Source organism: Penicillium arizonense (genome assembly GCF_001773325.1).
Source record: "Penicillium arizonense strain CBS 141311 chromosome Unknown PENARI_contig002, whole genome shotgun sequence".
Classification (NCBI taxonomy): Eukaryota; Fungi; Ascomycota; class Eurotiomycetes; order Eurotiales; family Aspergillaceae; genus Penicillium; species Penicillium arizonense.
In genome coordinates this window covers 940,238-956,334 of record NW_019173279.1, presented here as the reverse complement: position 1 = coordinate 956,334, position 16,097 = coordinate 940,238, and the positions used below count along the sequence as shown (strand labels likewise).

General features: G+C 51.2%; 8 protein-coding genes across 8 annotated transcripts; 5 read left to right on the top strand and 3 right to left on the bottom strand.

Moving 5' to 3' along the window:
• Window positions 1-382: 382 nt before the first annotated feature.
• On the top strand, window positions 383-2,630 carry PENARI_c002G02379 (putative poly(ADP)-ribose polymerase PARP; the record flags this gene model as incomplete). Its single annotated transcript, XM_022627298.1, has 5 exons — window positions 383-506; window positions 591-704; window positions 762-1,907; window positions 1,984-2,066; window positions 2,118-2,630. The coding sequence occupies 5 exons, from the start codon at window positions 383-385 to the stop codon at window positions 2,628-2,630; spliced, it is 1,980 nt and encodes a 659-aa protein (XP_022492328.1).
• A 285-nt stretch (window positions 2,631-2,915) lies between these two features.
• cp1 (putative carboxypeptidase S1) lies at window positions 2,916-4,806 on the top strand (the record flags this gene model as incomplete). Its single annotated transcript, XM_022627871.1, has 2 exons — window positions 2,916-3,047; window positions 3,106-4,806. 2 exons carry the CDS (start codon window positions 2,916-2,918, stop codon window positions 4,804-4,806), a joined length of 1,833 nt encoding a protein of 610 aa, XP_022492981.1.
• Window positions 4,807-5,480: 674 nt separating this feature from the next.
• PENARI_c002G07744 (putative DnaJ domain protein Psi) lies at window positions 5,481-6,708 on the top strand (the record flags this gene model as incomplete). Its single annotated transcript, XM_022627672.1, has 3 exons — window positions 5,481-5,628; window positions 5,681-6,357; window positions 6,412-6,708. 3 exons carry the CDS (start codon window positions 5,481-5,483, stop codon window positions 6,706-6,708), a joined length of 1,122 nt encoding a protein of 373 aa, XP_022492428.1.
• A 241-nt stretch (window positions 6,709-6,949) lies between these two features.
• On the top strand, window positions 6,950-8,809 carry PENARI_c002G00544 (uncharacterized protein; the record flags this gene model as incomplete). Its single annotated transcript, XM_022627177.1, has 5 exons — window positions 6,950-7,099; window positions 7,182-7,324; window positions 7,377-7,455; window positions 7,535-7,931; window positions 8,007-8,809. The coding sequence occupies 5 exons, from the start codon at window positions 6,950-6,952 to the stop codon at window positions 8,807-8,809; spliced, it is 1,572 nt and encodes a 523-aa protein (XP_022492818.1).
• Window positions 8,810-8,998: 189 nt separating this feature from the next.
• PENARI_c002G10346 (putative C6 transcription factor) lies at window positions 8,999-11,035 on the bottom strand (the record flags this gene model as incomplete). Its single annotated transcript, XM_022627846.1, has 1 exon — window positions 8,999-11,035. The coding sequence occupies one exon, from the start codon at window positions 11,033-11,035 to the stop codon at window positions 8,999-9,001; it is 2,037 nt and encodes a 678-aa protein (XP_022492308.1).
• A 100-nt stretch (window positions 11,036-11,135) lies between these two features.
• PENARI_c002G03381 (uncharacterized protein) lies at window positions 11,136-11,910 on the bottom strand (the record flags this gene model as incomplete). The annotated part of the gene is made up of 2 exons (XM_022627365.1): window positions 11,136-11,377; window positions 11,427-11,910. 2 exons carry the CDS (start codon window positions 11,908-11,910, stop codon window positions 11,136-11,138), a joined length of 726 nt encoding a protein of 241 aa, XP_022492710.1.
• Window positions 11,911-12,701: 791 nt separating this feature from the next.
• Window positions 12,702-14,063, top strand: cpa1 (carbamoyl-phosphate synthase (glutamine-hydrolyzing) CPA1; the record flags this gene model as incomplete). Its single annotated transcript, XM_022627703.1, has 1 exon — window positions 12,702-14,063. The coding sequence occupies one exon, from the start codon at window positions 12,702-12,704 to the stop codon at window positions 14,061-14,063; it is 1,362 nt and encodes a 453-aa protein (XP_022492962.1).
• Window positions 14,064-14,282: 219 nt separating this feature from the next.
• Window positions 14,283-15,930, bottom strand: PENARI_c002G12147 (uncharacterized protein; the record flags this gene model as incomplete). The annotated part of the gene is made up of 10 exons (XM_022627973.1): window positions 14,283-14,490; window positions 14,568-14,732; window positions 14,790-14,847; window positions 14,909-15,054; window positions 15,116-15,225; window positions 15,286-15,607; window positions 15,660-15,684; window positions 15,735-15,749; window positions 15,808-15,836; window positions 15,902-15,930. 10 exons carry the CDS (start codon window positions 15,928-15,930, stop codon window positions 14,283-14,285), a joined length of 1,107 nt encoding a protein of 368 aa, XP_022492414.1.
• Window positions 15,931-16,097: the final 167 nt, after the last annotated feature.

Here is a 16,097-nt window from a genome sequence, read left to right as displayed (position 1 = left end):
AAAGTAGGGGAAAGCAGTGCATGATGAGGTACGCTGGCTTCGACGGTTTCGTATAGAAACTGTCGAATACTTCATGGCACTGTGTACACATTTATGATCCCCGTTGTAGCTCAAGTCAAAATAAGCTAGTCGAGCAGGGATATCTTTCAAGGATAACCCCTACGAAGTTTGGCATCGAAGGATAAATCTGACTTACCGCTGACAATTTCTTTGTTAATTGTTTGTTCAAACACCGCCATGGTCTACTTATTAAGGACTAGTTTTCTACTTCCGCCCTCTTTCTCTTGTTTCTGTACTTGGGCATCTCTGGTCATTTCTTCTCTTGCTCATCAAGCTACAAGCATTGAGTGTTGTTAAGAACTGTGTCACGTTTCTCTTCGGGATGTCTGACAAGAAAGACGACAAGAAAGCCGACACGGAAGCCGACAAGGAAACCGACAAGCTGATGGACAGCCTGAAAGGTCTGGTGATCGGTGCCAGTGGCAACATTCCTGGGTATCAGCATCGTTAGTAACTCCCTCTCTTCCTCGACGTAGATATATCTACGCAGAATCGGTCACTGATACAGGCAATAATTTTTCAATATATAGGCCAGATCAGGAAAATGGTCGAAGAATGCGGCGCCACATTTGCCCAGATGGACGTCAGTAAATGCACCCATCTCGTCACAACGCACACCGGTATCAGGCAGGGACACATCAAAGGTAATCCGAAAATCAACAACAACCTAGAAGGCAGCTAACGATGGATTTCGTTCTCAGTTGATCGGGCTATTGCATCAGGAGAGTGTCATATTGTCAATGTGCATTGGCTGCTGAAGAGCATCGAGAATCAAAGCCCTGAAGAAGTCTGGCAGTACAAGTTGCTACAGAGCAAGAATCCTGCGAATGCGATTGACTTGACAGGCAATAAGCGTGCGCGAGAATCCGACTCTGACGACGAAGATGCCGGTTCCTTGAAGAAGCCCAAGGATGAGCGAAAGATCAGGTTCGCAAAGCTAGCTGCCTTGGTGGATTCCGAAATAGATACCGATGGAGGTCAGCTCCCTCTTTTCCTTTCGTTCCGATTTGGTACTTGGCTTAACCATAGATTGATATTAGGCAGGACGTTGTCGGTTTGGATGGACGATGCTGGGGAAATCTTGGATGCGACACTCATGAATACCGTCACTATAAAGGGGTCTCAAGCGACTTCTATTATCCGACTCCAACTTATCTTCGATTCCAACTCAGACAAGTATTATGTTTTTCAAGCGCAACGTGAAATTCCCGCTACTGGAGATGAGCCCTCAATTACAACGCACGAAGAGTTTTGTGACACCCTGGACGGCGCCAGATGCGATTTCGAGGGAAAGTTTCGGAGCCAGAGTGGTCTGTTATGGAAGAACAGGCACGAAATTCCAAAAGATGACAGGTTCGTATCTCTGGAACTTCAATACGAAGAGCCCGTTATTCTCGTTAGCGAGAAATGCGCATTCGCTCAAAGTGTTGAGAATGTTTTGAGCCTCATCTTTCAGAAGGGTGACTGTGAACGCTTTGTCAACTCGATGAGCACCTACGGTCGTAGGATGGATCTCGCAGGGCAGTTCAATGGCCACACTCTTCAGGCTGGGATTGCAATTTTGAGAAAGATTGTGGAACTTTATGGAAAGATTGCCATGAAGTCTTGTGGTCCGCAAGTTGATAATTTGTGCAACCTGTATTCTGTCCTGATGGTGAATGGTGCACAGGATTTCACTTACAATCGGCCCGGGCTTGCTCCTATCATGGGCGAACTGATGACTCTTGATTTAGCAATCAAGCTCCACACTGCCAGCAACATCTTGAGGGGAAAAAACAGCAGATTGAACACATCTATGACAATGAGACAGATATCCCATGCGCTCGGTCTGGCAAAGTTGACCCCAGGTGAGAAGACTTCATGTTCTTCCCGCCTCCTTCTGCTTCCAATCTTAAACACGAGTATCAACCTAACTTTTTCTAGTGGATCAAACTTCAAAGGAATATGCGGAGCTTTGTAAGTATCTCCATGGGTCGGCCAGAAAAGCACATGCGAGACAACTCAAGGTAAGCCATCTTGTCATCCCCTAGAAACTTCACTCTGACCCTTAACTTTAGCAAGTTGTTGGTGTTTTCCGCTTGAAGCGGCCAGGTGAGATGCAGCGCTTCGCTCGGTGGGAGAAGGAAAACACATCCAAGATTGGAGACCGGCGACTCCTTTGGCACGGCTCATCGACTGTCAATTTTGCAGGAATCTTGAGTCAAGGACTACGCTATGGCGGACTTTGCAGTGCCAATGGAAAGAGATTCTGTCAGGGAATCTATTTTGCCGACATGTCGACCAAATCGCTAGGCTACTGCCAAGGACAAAAGCAGGCGTTGATGGCGCTGTGCGAAGTCGAGCTGGGCAGGCCAGGTACCGAACTTTCAACCACCAGTCCAGCGGCTACTGTTCATTCGAAATGGCGCGATGCTGGATGTATTCATGAAGACTTTGTGGGGACTCAGATTCCGGATGTGCGGGTTCCGCCTGCGCAAATGCATGCCAGCGGGCTTTACTATCCGGAATATATTGTCCAGGATCCAGCTCAGGTTCGCCTGCAGTACTTGTTTCATGTTCAGTTGCAGTGATTTTTGAGGTGGGAGGCTGGGGAGGTTGGGAAGAGGCGGGTTTAGATTGAGAAAATCAGAATGTGATCGACAATTCCCGTAGCTCCGTCGGTCGTCCGAACCAATCATTATATATTGTAGTTTTTTGTGCATGATTTATTGAACTGTGCCAATAAAAAAGATGCCTGATTTGACTCAGAGGTGTTTTAGGCAAAGATGCATGTCTTGGCTCTGTTATCGTTACATCTGATCGACGTATATAACTTAGTGCATTTCCCCCTTTTATGTTTCTTTACCTCTCCAACAATGAGATCTTCATGCTTGATCACCGCTTCTCTGGCAGCAACTGCTGCTGCTCAGTATTTCCCGCCCACACCCGAAGGGTTGAAGGTGGTAGAGTCGAAGCATCACAAGGGTGTCAAGATTTCATACAAAGAGGTTCGACACATTTTCCTTTAATAGTACAACTACCAGGAGATATTGACGAATTGCACAGCCTGGAATCTGTGAAACTACGCCAGGGGTGAGATCGTACTCAGGATATGTTCATTTGCCCCCAGGGTCCTTGGACGACGTGCATGTCGATCAGAAGTACCCTATAAACACTTTCTTTTGGTTCTTCGAATCTCGCCATGATCCAAAGAATGCGCCTCTGTCCATTTGGATGAATGGCGGTCCGGGAAGTTCCTCCATGATTGGTCTCATGCAGGAAAATGGACCCTGCATAGTGAACGAGGATTCTAATTCGACAGAGTTGAACCCCTGGTCATGGAACAACTACGTGAACATGCTGTACATTGATCAACCAAATCAAGTTGGCTTCAGCTACGATGTGCCGACAAACGGTACCTTCGACCAAGTTAACGGCGGATGGAACCTGTCCGACTGGACCCACGGAGTGCCTGAGCAGAACAACACTTTCTATGTTGGTACGACGACTAGTCAGAAGAAGACTGCGACAGCAAACAGCACTGAGAACTCTGCACGATCTCTCTGGCACTTTGCGCAGACTTGGTTCAGCGAGTTCCCCGAATACAAGCCTCATGATGATCGGGTCAGCATCTGGACTGAGTCCTATGGCGGTCGCTACGGTCCGTCTTTCGCAGCTTTCTTCCAAGAGCAGAATGAGAAGATTGCCAACGGCAGCATCCATACCCCAGAAGACTCACACTATATCCATTTGGATACCCTGGGTATCATCAATGGCTGCGTCGATCTTCTAGTACAGGAGCCCTCGTACATCCAGATGGCTTACAACAACACCTACGACATTCAAACCATCAACAAGACTATCTATGACCAAGCCATGCATGCATGGAGTAGGCCCGGTGGATGCAAGGACTTGATCACAAAGTGCCGTGCCCTGGCCGCAGAGGGCGACCCTCAAATGTACGGCAACAACCAAACCGTCAACAAGGCATGCCAAAAGGCCGACAGCTTCTGCAGTAATAGCGTCGAGGGCGTGTACCTGGAATACGCAGACCGTGGCTACTACGACATTGCACACAAGAACCCAGACCCATTCCCAGCGCCATACTTCCTCGGCTGGCTGAATCAGCACTGGGTGCAAGGCGCACTGGGCGTCCCAATCAACTTCACCGAATCCAACGACGGTGTCTACTACGCCTTCTCCTCGACGGGAGATTACCCACGCTCAGACGTGCGAGGCTACCTCGAGGATATCGGCTACGTCCTCGACTCCGGCATCAAGGTTGCACTCGTTTACGGCGACCGCGACTACGCCTGCAACTGGATCGGCGGCGAGGAGGTCAGTCTACTGGTCGACTACGCCGAAGCTGCTAGATTCCGGGATGCGGGCTACACCCCTCTTCACACCAACTCCTCCTACATTGGTGGTCAAGTCCGCCAGCATGGAAACTTCTCGTTTACCCGGGTCTACGAAGCTGGCCATGAAGTCCCGGCTTACCAGCCCCAGACTGCGTACGAGATTTTCTACCGTTCGCTTTTCAATCGTGATCTTGCTACTGGTAAGCTCAATACTGCTCGCAATACCTCGTATACCACGCATGGTCCGGCATCTACTTGGGATATCAAGAATGAGGTTCCTGAGAGTCCGGAGCCGCTTTGTTATATCCTTTCTCTTGGAGCAACTTGCACTGATGAGCAGATTGAGGCTGTTATGAATGGGTCTGCTCTCATTCAGGATTGGGTTGTTGTTGATGGAAAGTCGCAGTAGAATTGATACAATGTACATGGAGACTTGTTGCCCAGTGTCTTCTTGCCGAGGGCACAGTCATGATAATGCAAATAAGTTATTATATTTTCTATTGATTCATATACATCTGCAGTCGGGTAGGGCTAGCAAAGACAATGAATGACATAATGGTGGGGCCCATGATGTTATGGATCGCGGGATCTTCCTAGTTGATGCCGCAGCTGGACCCTCTAAAGGTGCGCTTAAATAACTGTAAAGCGACTCAAAATAGTATCTGCAGAGAGACATGACTCTACGGGTACACTGTAGGTCGTTGATCGACTTGTTGTCGTGTGTCGAAGCTTCGAGAACTTTCGATCCGTCGACGTCACACGCCACTGACTTGGAGAGAGACTCCAGTCTTGATCCCTGGCTACAAGTTCCGGCTCAAGCACCATTCATACTTCAGCTCTCCTCTACCTCCTCTTTCACCCTGTCACCTTGTCACCCCATACCTACATTACAATCACCCCGCCTGCAACCTGCATACCCGCCTTGAACCTTCTACGTCATTCGAGAAATACACCGCAACCTCTTTCCCTCTAGAATCTTTTTCCTGTCAGACAACGCATTTTCCTTTTAAGTCTGCAGCTCCAACCTGAGGCGCTCCCTGGATCGCCTCTCTTTCGACACAAAACTCAATTCAACCCCGCACCATGGTTTCTGAGACGAAGCTATACGATGCGTTGAGCGTCAAGCCTGACGCCTCGCAAGATGAAATTAAGAAAGCCTACCGCAAGGCTGCACTGAAGCACCACCCCGACAAGAACAAAGACAACCCTGCGGCTGCTGAGAAATTCAAAGGTACGTTCCAAGGTTACCCCGCACTGGCCATACCCAACTAACATTTCACCAGATGTCTCACAAGCATACGAAGTCCTCTCCGATCCTGAAAAGCGCAAGGTCTACGACCAGTATGGCCTCGACTACTTGATGCGTGGCGGACCCGCTCCACCACCGCCTGGAGGTGGAGGTGGTGGCACCGGCTTTGAAGGAGGCATGCCCGGTGGATTCAACTTCGGCGGCATGCCCAGCGGAGGCGGAGGTCGCACATTCCACTTCTCAACCGGCCCCGGCGGCGGCGGATTCCGATTCAGTGATGCCGACGACATCTTCCGCAACTTCGCCAAGAGCAGCGGCGGCGGCGGCGGCGGCGGAGGTATGGGCGGCTTTGACGATGAGGACATTTTCTCAATGCTTAATGGAGGGCTTGGTGGCGGCGGAGGCGGCGGCGGATTTGGCAGAGGCCGTCCGGGCGCTGGATACTCGAAGCCTAAGCGCGCTCCTACACCTGAACCTACCATCATTGAGAAGGATCTGCCGCTTACCCTGGAGGAGATCTTCAAGGGTGTCTCTAAGAAGGTTAAGACGAAGAGCAAGGCCTTTGATAGAACGGGCAAGCTCACCACCCAGGAGATCACTCTGGAGGCCAATATCAAGCCTGGACTGCGTGCTGGCTCTAAGATCAAGTACCGCAACATAGGAGACCAAGAAGAAGGCGGCCGACAGGATGTGCATTTGATTGTGAAGGAGGTGAGTGATTTTCCTATTCTATGAATTCGAACGACCCATACTAATTGATGACAGCTTGACCACCCAACCTTTAAGCGTTCTGGAGATAACCTCGTCACAACCGTTGAACTCAGCCTAAAGGAAGCACTGACTGGCTGGGAGCGTATCGTCAAGACCATCGACGGCAAGTCCATCCGCGTCAGCAAGCCCGGTCCCACCCAGCCTGGCCACGAAGAACACTACCCTGGCCTCGGCATGGTGATTTCCAAGAACCCCAGCGAGCGTGGAGACCTCGTGGTCCGCGTCAACGTCAAGTTCCCGACCAGCCTGACGTCATCCCAAAAAGACATTATCAAGGACGTGTTGCCATGAAATCGTGTTTAATTAGCATATACCTGGCGTTGGATGGAGCGTTTGATTTTCGGAGTAACGACAAGGAAATGAATGTTTATGACAAGAGCTGAACTGTAGATAATTTCTGTACTTTTAATGGAATTGTGATGAGACCATAACGCACCGAGCCTAACCCGATTGAGATGCGGAGAAACACCTTGGAGAAGTCACGTCTGTTTACTCTCCCCTCTAACACTGCAATCAACTACGAAATACAACCATGAAACGAAGGATCACCTACATCCAGCGCATCAATGCGCCCTTCGAGCCCCAGCAAGCTGTCCTAACCAGCAAATCCCTATCTGTCCGCGACTTGGACGCCGCGCGGGAGGACCGCATCACGGTCGGACTAGACGAGCTCCCAAAAGAGGTGAGCAAAGCCCATCGCCTCAATGAACTGCACTTAGAAAAACACAGAGTTGCTGACTTCCTTGTTCTTCTGTGGCGTCTAGCTACGCGCTATCCTCGAGCAATCCCATGAGCTCCACCTCCGCTGGGCCTCCGAACGGTCCTACGATGCCGTCGCACCTTTCGCCAGCAGGGTTTCGCCCGGTCTACATGTGCATTATACCCCATTGAATGCAGATGAGTCCCCGTGAGCTTAATTCTTATAGCGGCCGGATGGGTGGTTGCTGACTTCGTCATAGGGAGTCATTGTGCTCGCTGCTCCGCACGGTCGTTGGACCTGGAGAAGGTGCTCAATATAAGGATTGTTCGAAACCAGAGGTATGTTGGCGCTATCCAGGAGCTTTGTCTTGTTCTTGTTTTGGCTATGTGATTGAACTAACTCCCATACGCTGTACAGGAATCCTTCATTACACCCCCGCTTCTCTCGACGAGATTCGCTTCATCGGCTTCCTTTCAATACCATACTCGCCTTGAGTCACTACAATCTCTCAACAAATGGATACGGGATTCAATCTGTACTCAGAGCGGAGATGCTACCGAGTGTCGCGCTCGTGCCGATTCGCTTCTCTCCTCGGACTCCGTGGATATCGATTATGATAGCATTTCACATGCCCTGACTGTCTCCGGTCTCTGGACCAGCTCCCCTAAAGGTGGCTGGACAGAGAAGCTCGATAAGCCTGCTTCTGCTGCGGATCAGCTTGAGATCGGTATTTTGGGTGCCGAGCCGGGGCTTGAGCCTGAGGAGATTAAGATGGGTGGCCTTTTGGCTGTTGTTGGAGAGGACAAGAAACTAAGTATGTCCTCGGCAGTTGAACGCCTCCATATTTACCCATGAATGCTACGGAACAGCTCGACTAACGCTCATGCAGAACCAACCATGTTCTCATTCCCCTCCCGACACCAACCTCTCCTCGAGCCCGCTAGCTACACAGTCTCATTCACTCCCCCAACAGGTCTACATCCAACAATGTCCATCTCAATGCCCCGTTCATCTCTGAAACGACCACCTGCCTCAAGCGAGGCAACCTGTGCACTCCACACATATCTAACCCTCCCTTCCACCATCTTCGGAGACCAATACCAGCTCAGAACAACAGACAATCTCTTCCTCGAGTCCCATAACCTGATAGCCCTCCGCGCTCTAGCAGGCGAGATGGACCTCGAAGCCCCAGACTGGGTCGTCAACCGCTGGGGCTCAAACTGGCTCTTTGAGCTGGCAACTCCACTCGAGGACTCAGCCGACCCATCTGATTCCTCAAACTGGACAGTCACAATCCCGCTGCACCTCCGGTACCTCCCACCATCAGAGACAGGATACCGCTCCGCATATGTCCCCTGGCCAGTCGTATTCTGGGCATGTACCTCGGAAGAAGGAACGAAGATGGGCGTGAATCCCTTCGATCGCACTAATCTAGGCTGGGACGGTCTTTTTGGTCCACGCACTGTGTTCTACCAGCTTCAGCCTACATCAGAGCGTCTTGTAGAGGATATCGAGGTCCCTGTTCTGCGACTCGAAGATGAAGGCTTGTTCCGATCTAAGAATATCGAACTGGGAACCTGTGTGGTTATCACGCTCGGCTTCTTCTGGGTATTGTGGCGCCTCGCTCGTGTGGCTTGGTCGTCTGGTACTGGATCGAAGCCATTGAAGACTGTGCATGATAAGAAGGAATGAAACCTCGTATTAGATTACATGTTGGACTAGCGTTGTCTTGTTCACTTATGATTTCTTGTTCGAAGGGTAACTCATGGTTTTCATAAGCATTTTATGAACATGGATTTGGGCGTTATTGTTGTAGCCATAGCACATATAGAAGATTCTAATGCCATCATTCATAAAACGTTACCATCATATCAATCCAATTCAAATCCCCATCTCAGGTAACGGCCACGGCACATCCGTCATAAGAAATTGATCCAGATCGAAGTTCTGCAAACTAGGCATATCAATCATCAAACCACCTAGCCACGAGAACTCAGCATCAGAAACCGGCGCCACAGACTCATCAAGCGCCTGATTCTGATTCTGATTCTGAGTCGGATTCTGAGTCGAACTCCCAATCTGTTGAATCTGCTGTCCATGGCCATTGCCCTGATCAACAACCACATCCCCCCCAATATCCCCACTCCCACCACCACCGCCCTCAAACCCATCCCCATCAACCCACCCAACATCCGAAGCATTAACCCTCAAAACCTCCGCCAGAGCCCTAGTATCATCCTCCTTCCGTCGCTGATGCAACGCAACAAGCAAATAAGCCGTCGAATACGCCTCCCGCATAGAAGCTGTATCATAAGCAGCCATAACCTCCCTAAGCGTGCGCATAGCATCACCCAGCAAAGCCAACGCGGGCCGGTTATCAATTGCCAGTAGTGAGCATACAACTTGGAAGGGGACGTTGGCGACTTGGTGCCAGGGACAGGCTTGCGCTACCATTTCTCTTGCGGCGCGGAGGCTGCGGGAGGCTAGCGTTAGGATTTTCGAGAGGAGGTTCGGGGGGATTGTGGAGGTGGAGGTGGATTGGGATGGGGATGGGGATTGGGAGGTGGATTGGGCGCGGAGTCGGCGGTAGATGCAGAGCATTAAGTTGCTTTGCACTAGGATTAGGCTTGGCTCTGTGTATGTTAGGGAGAGGACTTGTTTTAGGGCAGTATGGAGGTCCGGTGTGTTTGTTGGGTCTAGGCTTTCTGATAGGGGGAGGAGGTGGAAGAGGTCGGCGCGGGGGTGGTTGCGTCGTGTTTGGTTTGGTGCTGGTGCTTGGATTTGGGTTTGTGTTTGGGAATGGGGATGTACTGGGGTTGGGGTTGATGTCGAGGGTTGGGAGAGGGCTGTTGCGCCGTGGAGGATGACCCGCGAGCGGCCTAGATCGAAGGAGGTCCACGTGTTGAGATGACGAGCCATGCCGAAGAGTCGACGGCGGGTCTCTGGGTCATTGGATGACTGTGTGTCTGTGCTGTCTGAGCTGGTGTGTGTTTCAGCTGGCGAGGTCGGGAGGAGACCTGCTGTTTCTGGGTCTGGGGTTTGCAGGTGCAGACCTGCGGCTTCGATGAGATGCATCAGGGTGCAGCTGGCCATCCATGCTGCGTGTGGTGAAGCTGTCATGCGGAGATAGGCGGCGCGTAGAACCCAGCCGGTCACTGTGTCGACTGATGGTGTTTCTGCAGCAAGTACGCTCTTGTCTAAGATGTTGCGTGCCGTTTCAATGAGTCGTAGTTCTTGGGATATGATCTCGCGCCGCGAGAATAAATACCCGAATGCTGCGACGCCGCATAGAACGGCATCGTATGGGTGTTCTGTGTCGATGGGAGATGGTGAGGATTCCCAACGCTTTGTGATTCCAGTGAACACTTTCTTGCGATCCAGGAAAGCATAGCATAGGTCGACTTTCTCGAAGTAGATTGTTGCTAGCCGCCGCATCTCTTCCGGTGAAACGATATTGGTGATGGTTGTCGGTGCAGACGCCGTAGTACGCAATGAGGGGAGCGATGATGACACTGTTGGCGCCATACGCCTCTCACCCACGTTCCACGCGAACAAGTGCAATCGCGGTGCACGCGCAGGGTCAACTCGTAACCCGAGTTTGCGAACGAACGCGGCTCCGGAGTTCGCCATGGAATGGGTCACGTCGGAATCGCCGTGAATGGCAGACGACTGAGTTGCGCTGCTAGCGGCGCTGGGGTCTGGAAGGGAATTGGGCCAGCCATCTGGACGTTCGTCGAGCGACAGCCTCGCTCGGTACAGACTATGGGATCTGGCGCGTTTCTTGCGCGCGCTGTATTGACATTCCCCGCCAGTTTGGGCGCAAGTGCTGCAGGGATGTCCACCTGAGCATTTGCGCTTCCGTGACTGGCACGAAGTGCAGGCGAGACGAGAGCGCTTACGAGGCGTAGACTCGGACATAGTTGGAGAACTACGGGGAACATTGCGGAGGTGAAGAAGATTGGTTGCCGCCAAGCAATTTAGACTATAAATCCCCCTCGTTTCATCTTTGTCTTCATCTTCAGTCCTTATATTTGCTGCCATTGGGATATCCCAACAGCTGTTCGACTTCCTTGAGATCGGGCATCCCCGCTGGCCCCGGCATGTAGAGCAGGTTGTCCCGCAGAGTCGTGCCATTCCACCAAATCTCGTTCTTATGCAGCGCATCCATGATCATCGGTGCGTCGATGTACGTACGGATCTCAACCATCTGGCCTTCATACCACCGAGTGAACCATACGTTGATGATATCGAATTTCTCGCCTGTGACCAGTCAGCAATGCGGTTGAGCTCGGAAGATATCCGTCCCCACCGGAGTTCATCACGCCCTTGAATTGGATTTCCTCCACCGACCATTCACTGTTACATCCGCCATAGATGTGCTGCGGGTGGATCTCAAACAGATCTGCATGGTCAATAAACAACATGCTGACCCGACGCAGGGCGTTGACGTAAAAGTGCATTAGGTCGTGATAGCGGCCGGCGATCGGGTGGTGCCCGACGACGGTGAAGGCCACATTTTTATGGATCAGCGTGAACAGCTTGCTCATGTCCTTCTCCAGGTGTTTGAAGGAGTCCCAGATGTGCATCTGGGACACATATTTGCACTTGGTGGAAGGGTTCTCAAACTTGAAGCCTTCTCGTCCATGCGGGGCTGGATCATCCACGATTCCGGTGCCATTGCAATGGCTGTCTGGGTCGACAATTCCAGTCCCATCACAGTCGGGTTGAGCGTGGAGAGGAGTCTGAGTGCCAAACAATGTGAAGATGGACCGGCCAAAAGTTGCCGCAGGCATGCATGCCAGGGCCCAAAGTATATATCGCGAGGTGATCATAGCTGACGTTAATTCACATCCAAGGCGTCTGCCGGATCATTATTTGCATGCTAATTGCCTTCTTATATATCTCCCATCTAATTAATCTACCGTAGGGTTGCCTTTGATCAACGTTGCTTCGAGTCTTATGGCTACCCTAACACAAAGATCCCTAGCAAGTGACACAACCCTATTTGCTGATATGGCTGGAACGTGTCTAAAACTGCCATTTTCGAGTCCGAAGTATCCAGTGGAGTGCATTAGCTACTGCATGTTTCCACAGTGCGGTGTAGATAGCGCACAATGGCTTCTTTTCGCATATAAAAGCGAGTATCCTCTCTCGGTATCTCTTTCTTTTCTCTTTCTGTTTCAATCGTGTATTGGTCCCTGTCTATCTCTGATATCATTGTGGATTGTGGTCGATCGTTACATAACAGTGCCGATAGCGGAATTTGCCCACCTCTGATTGGCTGAATCCGGCAAAGTCGGTGAAAGCACGTGTCCGCTGAGTCAAAGGTGAAAATCCTCGTTTCTTTCCACTTTTCTCCCTCTCCGAACTTCGTCAAGTCTCAACTCCAAACTTCCCCATGTTTCGCTAAATAGCAACCCTCCATTTTTCTACCATATCCTGACTGCTACTTTTTCAGTCGCGCTTATGTGTTTGGCACCTTCGATCTTCACCTCCCAGGACTACATCTCGGACCACCTCTGGAAAGCCAACATCAACTGAATAGCCTCTCGCTTTCTACACAACTCAATTTCTATACATAAAAATGATCTTCAATCTCTTCAAGGCAATGCCCCCTCGGGCCGCTGCTTTCGCCTCCATGAAGCGTCCTGCTCAGGTCCGCTTCATGGCTACTGTGCGTCAGCGTGCGGCCATGGAGCCTGCCACTTTCACCATTCGTGATGGCCCTATCTTTAGCGGAAAGTCTTTTGGTGCTCGCTCCAACATCTCCGGCGAGGCTGTCTTCACCACCTCGCTGGTCGGATACCCCGAGTCCCTGACTGACCCTTCCTACCGTGGTCAGATCCTGGTTTTCACCCAGCCTCTGATTGGCAACTACGGTGTCCCCTCCGCTGAGAAGGACCCCAATGGTCTGTTGAAGTATTTTGAGTCGCCCAATCTCCAGGCTGCTGGTGTTGTTGTTGCCGATGTGGCCGAGCAGTACAGTCACTGGACTGCCGTTGAGAGTCTGGGAGAGTGGTGTGCCCGTGAGGGTGTTCCTGCCATCTCTGGTGTCGATACCCGTGCCATTGTCACCTACCTCCGTGAGCAAGGTTCTTCTCTGGCCCGTATCACCGTTGGCGAGGAGTACGATGCCAACGAGGACGAGGCCTTCACTGACCCTGAGCAAATCCACTTGGTCCGCCAGGTCAGCACCAAGCAGCCCTTCCACATCAGCGCTGCGGACCCCCAGTCCCACGTTGCCGTCCTGGACTGCGGTGTCAAGGAGAACATTCTGCGCAGCCTCGTCAACCGTGGCTCCAGTGTCACTGTCTTCCCCTTCGACTACCCCATCCACAAGGTCGCCCACCACTTCGATGGTGTGTTCATCTCCAACGGCCCCGGAGACCCAACCCACTGCCAGGACTCCGTCTATCACCTCCAACGTCTGATGGAGACCTCGCAGATCCCCATCTTCGGTATCTGCCTGGGTCACCAGCTCCTGGCTCTGGCCGCCGGCGCCAGCACCATCAAGCTGAAGTACGGAAACCGGGCTCACAACATTCCCGCTCTGGACCTCAGCACTGGCCGCTGCCACATCACTTCCCAGAACCACGGTTACGCCGTTGATGCTTCCACCTTGCCTTCCGACTGGAAGCCCTACTTCGTCAACCTCAACGACCAGAGCAACGAGGGCATGATCCACAAGTCCCGTCCCATCTTCAGCACCCAGTTCCACCCCGAGGCCAAGGGCGGTCCCCTCGATTCCTCTTACCTCTTCGACATCTACCTCGACAGCGTTCTGAAGTACAAGAACAGCCAGGCTGGTCTCTACCCCCAGCGTGACAGCCGTCCCAGCCCCCTGCTGGTTGACCTGCTCCCCAACGAGCGTGTCGGCGTCCAGCCTACCATCGGCCAGCAGAACATTGCTGCCGCTGCTGCTGCCGCCGCCGCTGGTGCTGTTTAAATTTCATAACGTGTGAGGGAGTTGGCTCGGGTATTCAATTTGGTTTTGGGTGAATATTTTCAGGTTCTTATATTTTGTTCATAGCTTCATGGTTCTATCAAATCAACAACGTTAACGTTAAACCATACTTCATACTTGAGATGTCATTGTTCACATCTTAAGCTTTTTATTGTAATCGTACCAACATTTTTATCGTCGCCTTTCAAGCTCAACATAAATTTACTTCGCCACGATCGATATCACATCCTCGTCTGCTACCATGTGTCCCAATCCCACTCGCTGCGGCACATGTCTCGCACTGGCTCCCCATACCATCGCATACTTGAACGTTTCCTTGATCGTGCGATGGATCTGGTCACACACATCTTCGATAGTGGAGTCTCTGCGGACGATGAGTGCCTCGTCGAAGTTTGGTTCTTCGCCCTTCCTGTAGGTGGACCATAGTTAGTTCCGTTAAACAGATGATAAAATCTTAAGACTCGTAAGGGGGCTGGTGATGCATACTTTTTTGTGTAGAGACGCATCAATCTCAGTTCTTTCCAGATCCGCTCGACAACATCTTGCACGCCTAGATCCAGTTCACAACTCATCACGGCTGTGTAAGGTTCGCGGGCGAGGGCGTCGAGGAATTCGAGACCGATACTATCGACCTTGTTGTAGACGTAGAGACTGATAGAAATGGTTAGTGGGTGCACGTGTGGTGTTTGTGATTGGTGTAATTCTTACCAGCGGATGTACTTGCGGTGATCCTTCATGATCACGTCGATAAAGTCGTCGATAGTAGCTGCAATTCTGAAGTTAGTACAGAATGATAAAATATAATTCACGTGGCAGGGGATTCGTACCATTCTCATCTCGCACCAACACTTCACAGTTGAGGATCTTGTAATCGCGGAGCACATTGTAAATCATCTTTTCGTCTAGGTTCTTTGGGGGTGTTGAGAAAGTGATCTTCATGCCGCCGGCCTTCTTGGCTTTCAGGTAGATATTACTAGAACTGTGTTAGTACCAGGGTCTTTGTCAAAGATTCAGATGAGAAATGGATGTCATACGGTGGCTCCTTGTTCAGCCGAATGCCCACGGCATCCAACTCAGCCTCGAGCAGGGCTCGCTGTTCGGCACGCTTTGTAGCATCCAGAATCATCAGAATCAAGTCACTAGTCTGTGACACACACCAATATTGTCAGCATTTCGCCATGATGAGAGGAGATATCAAACGCACCTTCGCAGCAGAGATAACCTGTCGACCACGTCCCTTGCCCTCCGAGGCACCTTCGATGATACCGGGCAAATCCAGAATCTGGATCTCGGCACCGCCGTACTCCAGCACACCGGGGATAGCTGTCAGCGTGGTGAAAGAGTAGGCGGCAGCCTCACTCTTTGTCTTGGTGATCTTGGACAAGAACGTGGACTTTCCGACGGAGGGAAAGCCGACAAGAGCTACACGTGCATCACCGCTCTTGCTGACATCGAATCCCATGCCACCGCCAGAGCCGGCACCGGCTGCTGGCTCCAGGAGCTGGGCTCTTAGACGGGCAAGTTTTCTGGTGATATTGTTAGCTCGAATACGAATCAGAGTTTCGGGGCGGAATGTACCCTTTCAATAGACCCAGATGGTATTCTTCGAAACGTTAGATCAAATGCTCTCTGAATAGCCAGAGCTCATCTTACCTGTGGCCTTGTTCTCTGCGGGGCATTGGTTAGCGGGGTGATATATGTTGATATCTGGGGATAGGCCACTTACTCTGCGTCCGACGCATCTCATCCTCAATCCTGTAGTACAACAAACAGATCAGCAAAATGGATCACTGGAATAAGCCGTAGTCCGAGAAACATACTCCTTGATCTTCTCTGTGATGTTCACCATGTTGGCGGTTTCTGAGGCTTGACGCCCGCAAAATCACTAGAAATTTCTCTGGCACTCTCTCAGTCAAAGAGCAAAGAATGATCTGCCGGATTGCAGCACGAAGAAAGCAAGAATCGAGACAGAGAACAGAATATCAAAAAGTGGCACTTTGCATCTTTTCGACCAAA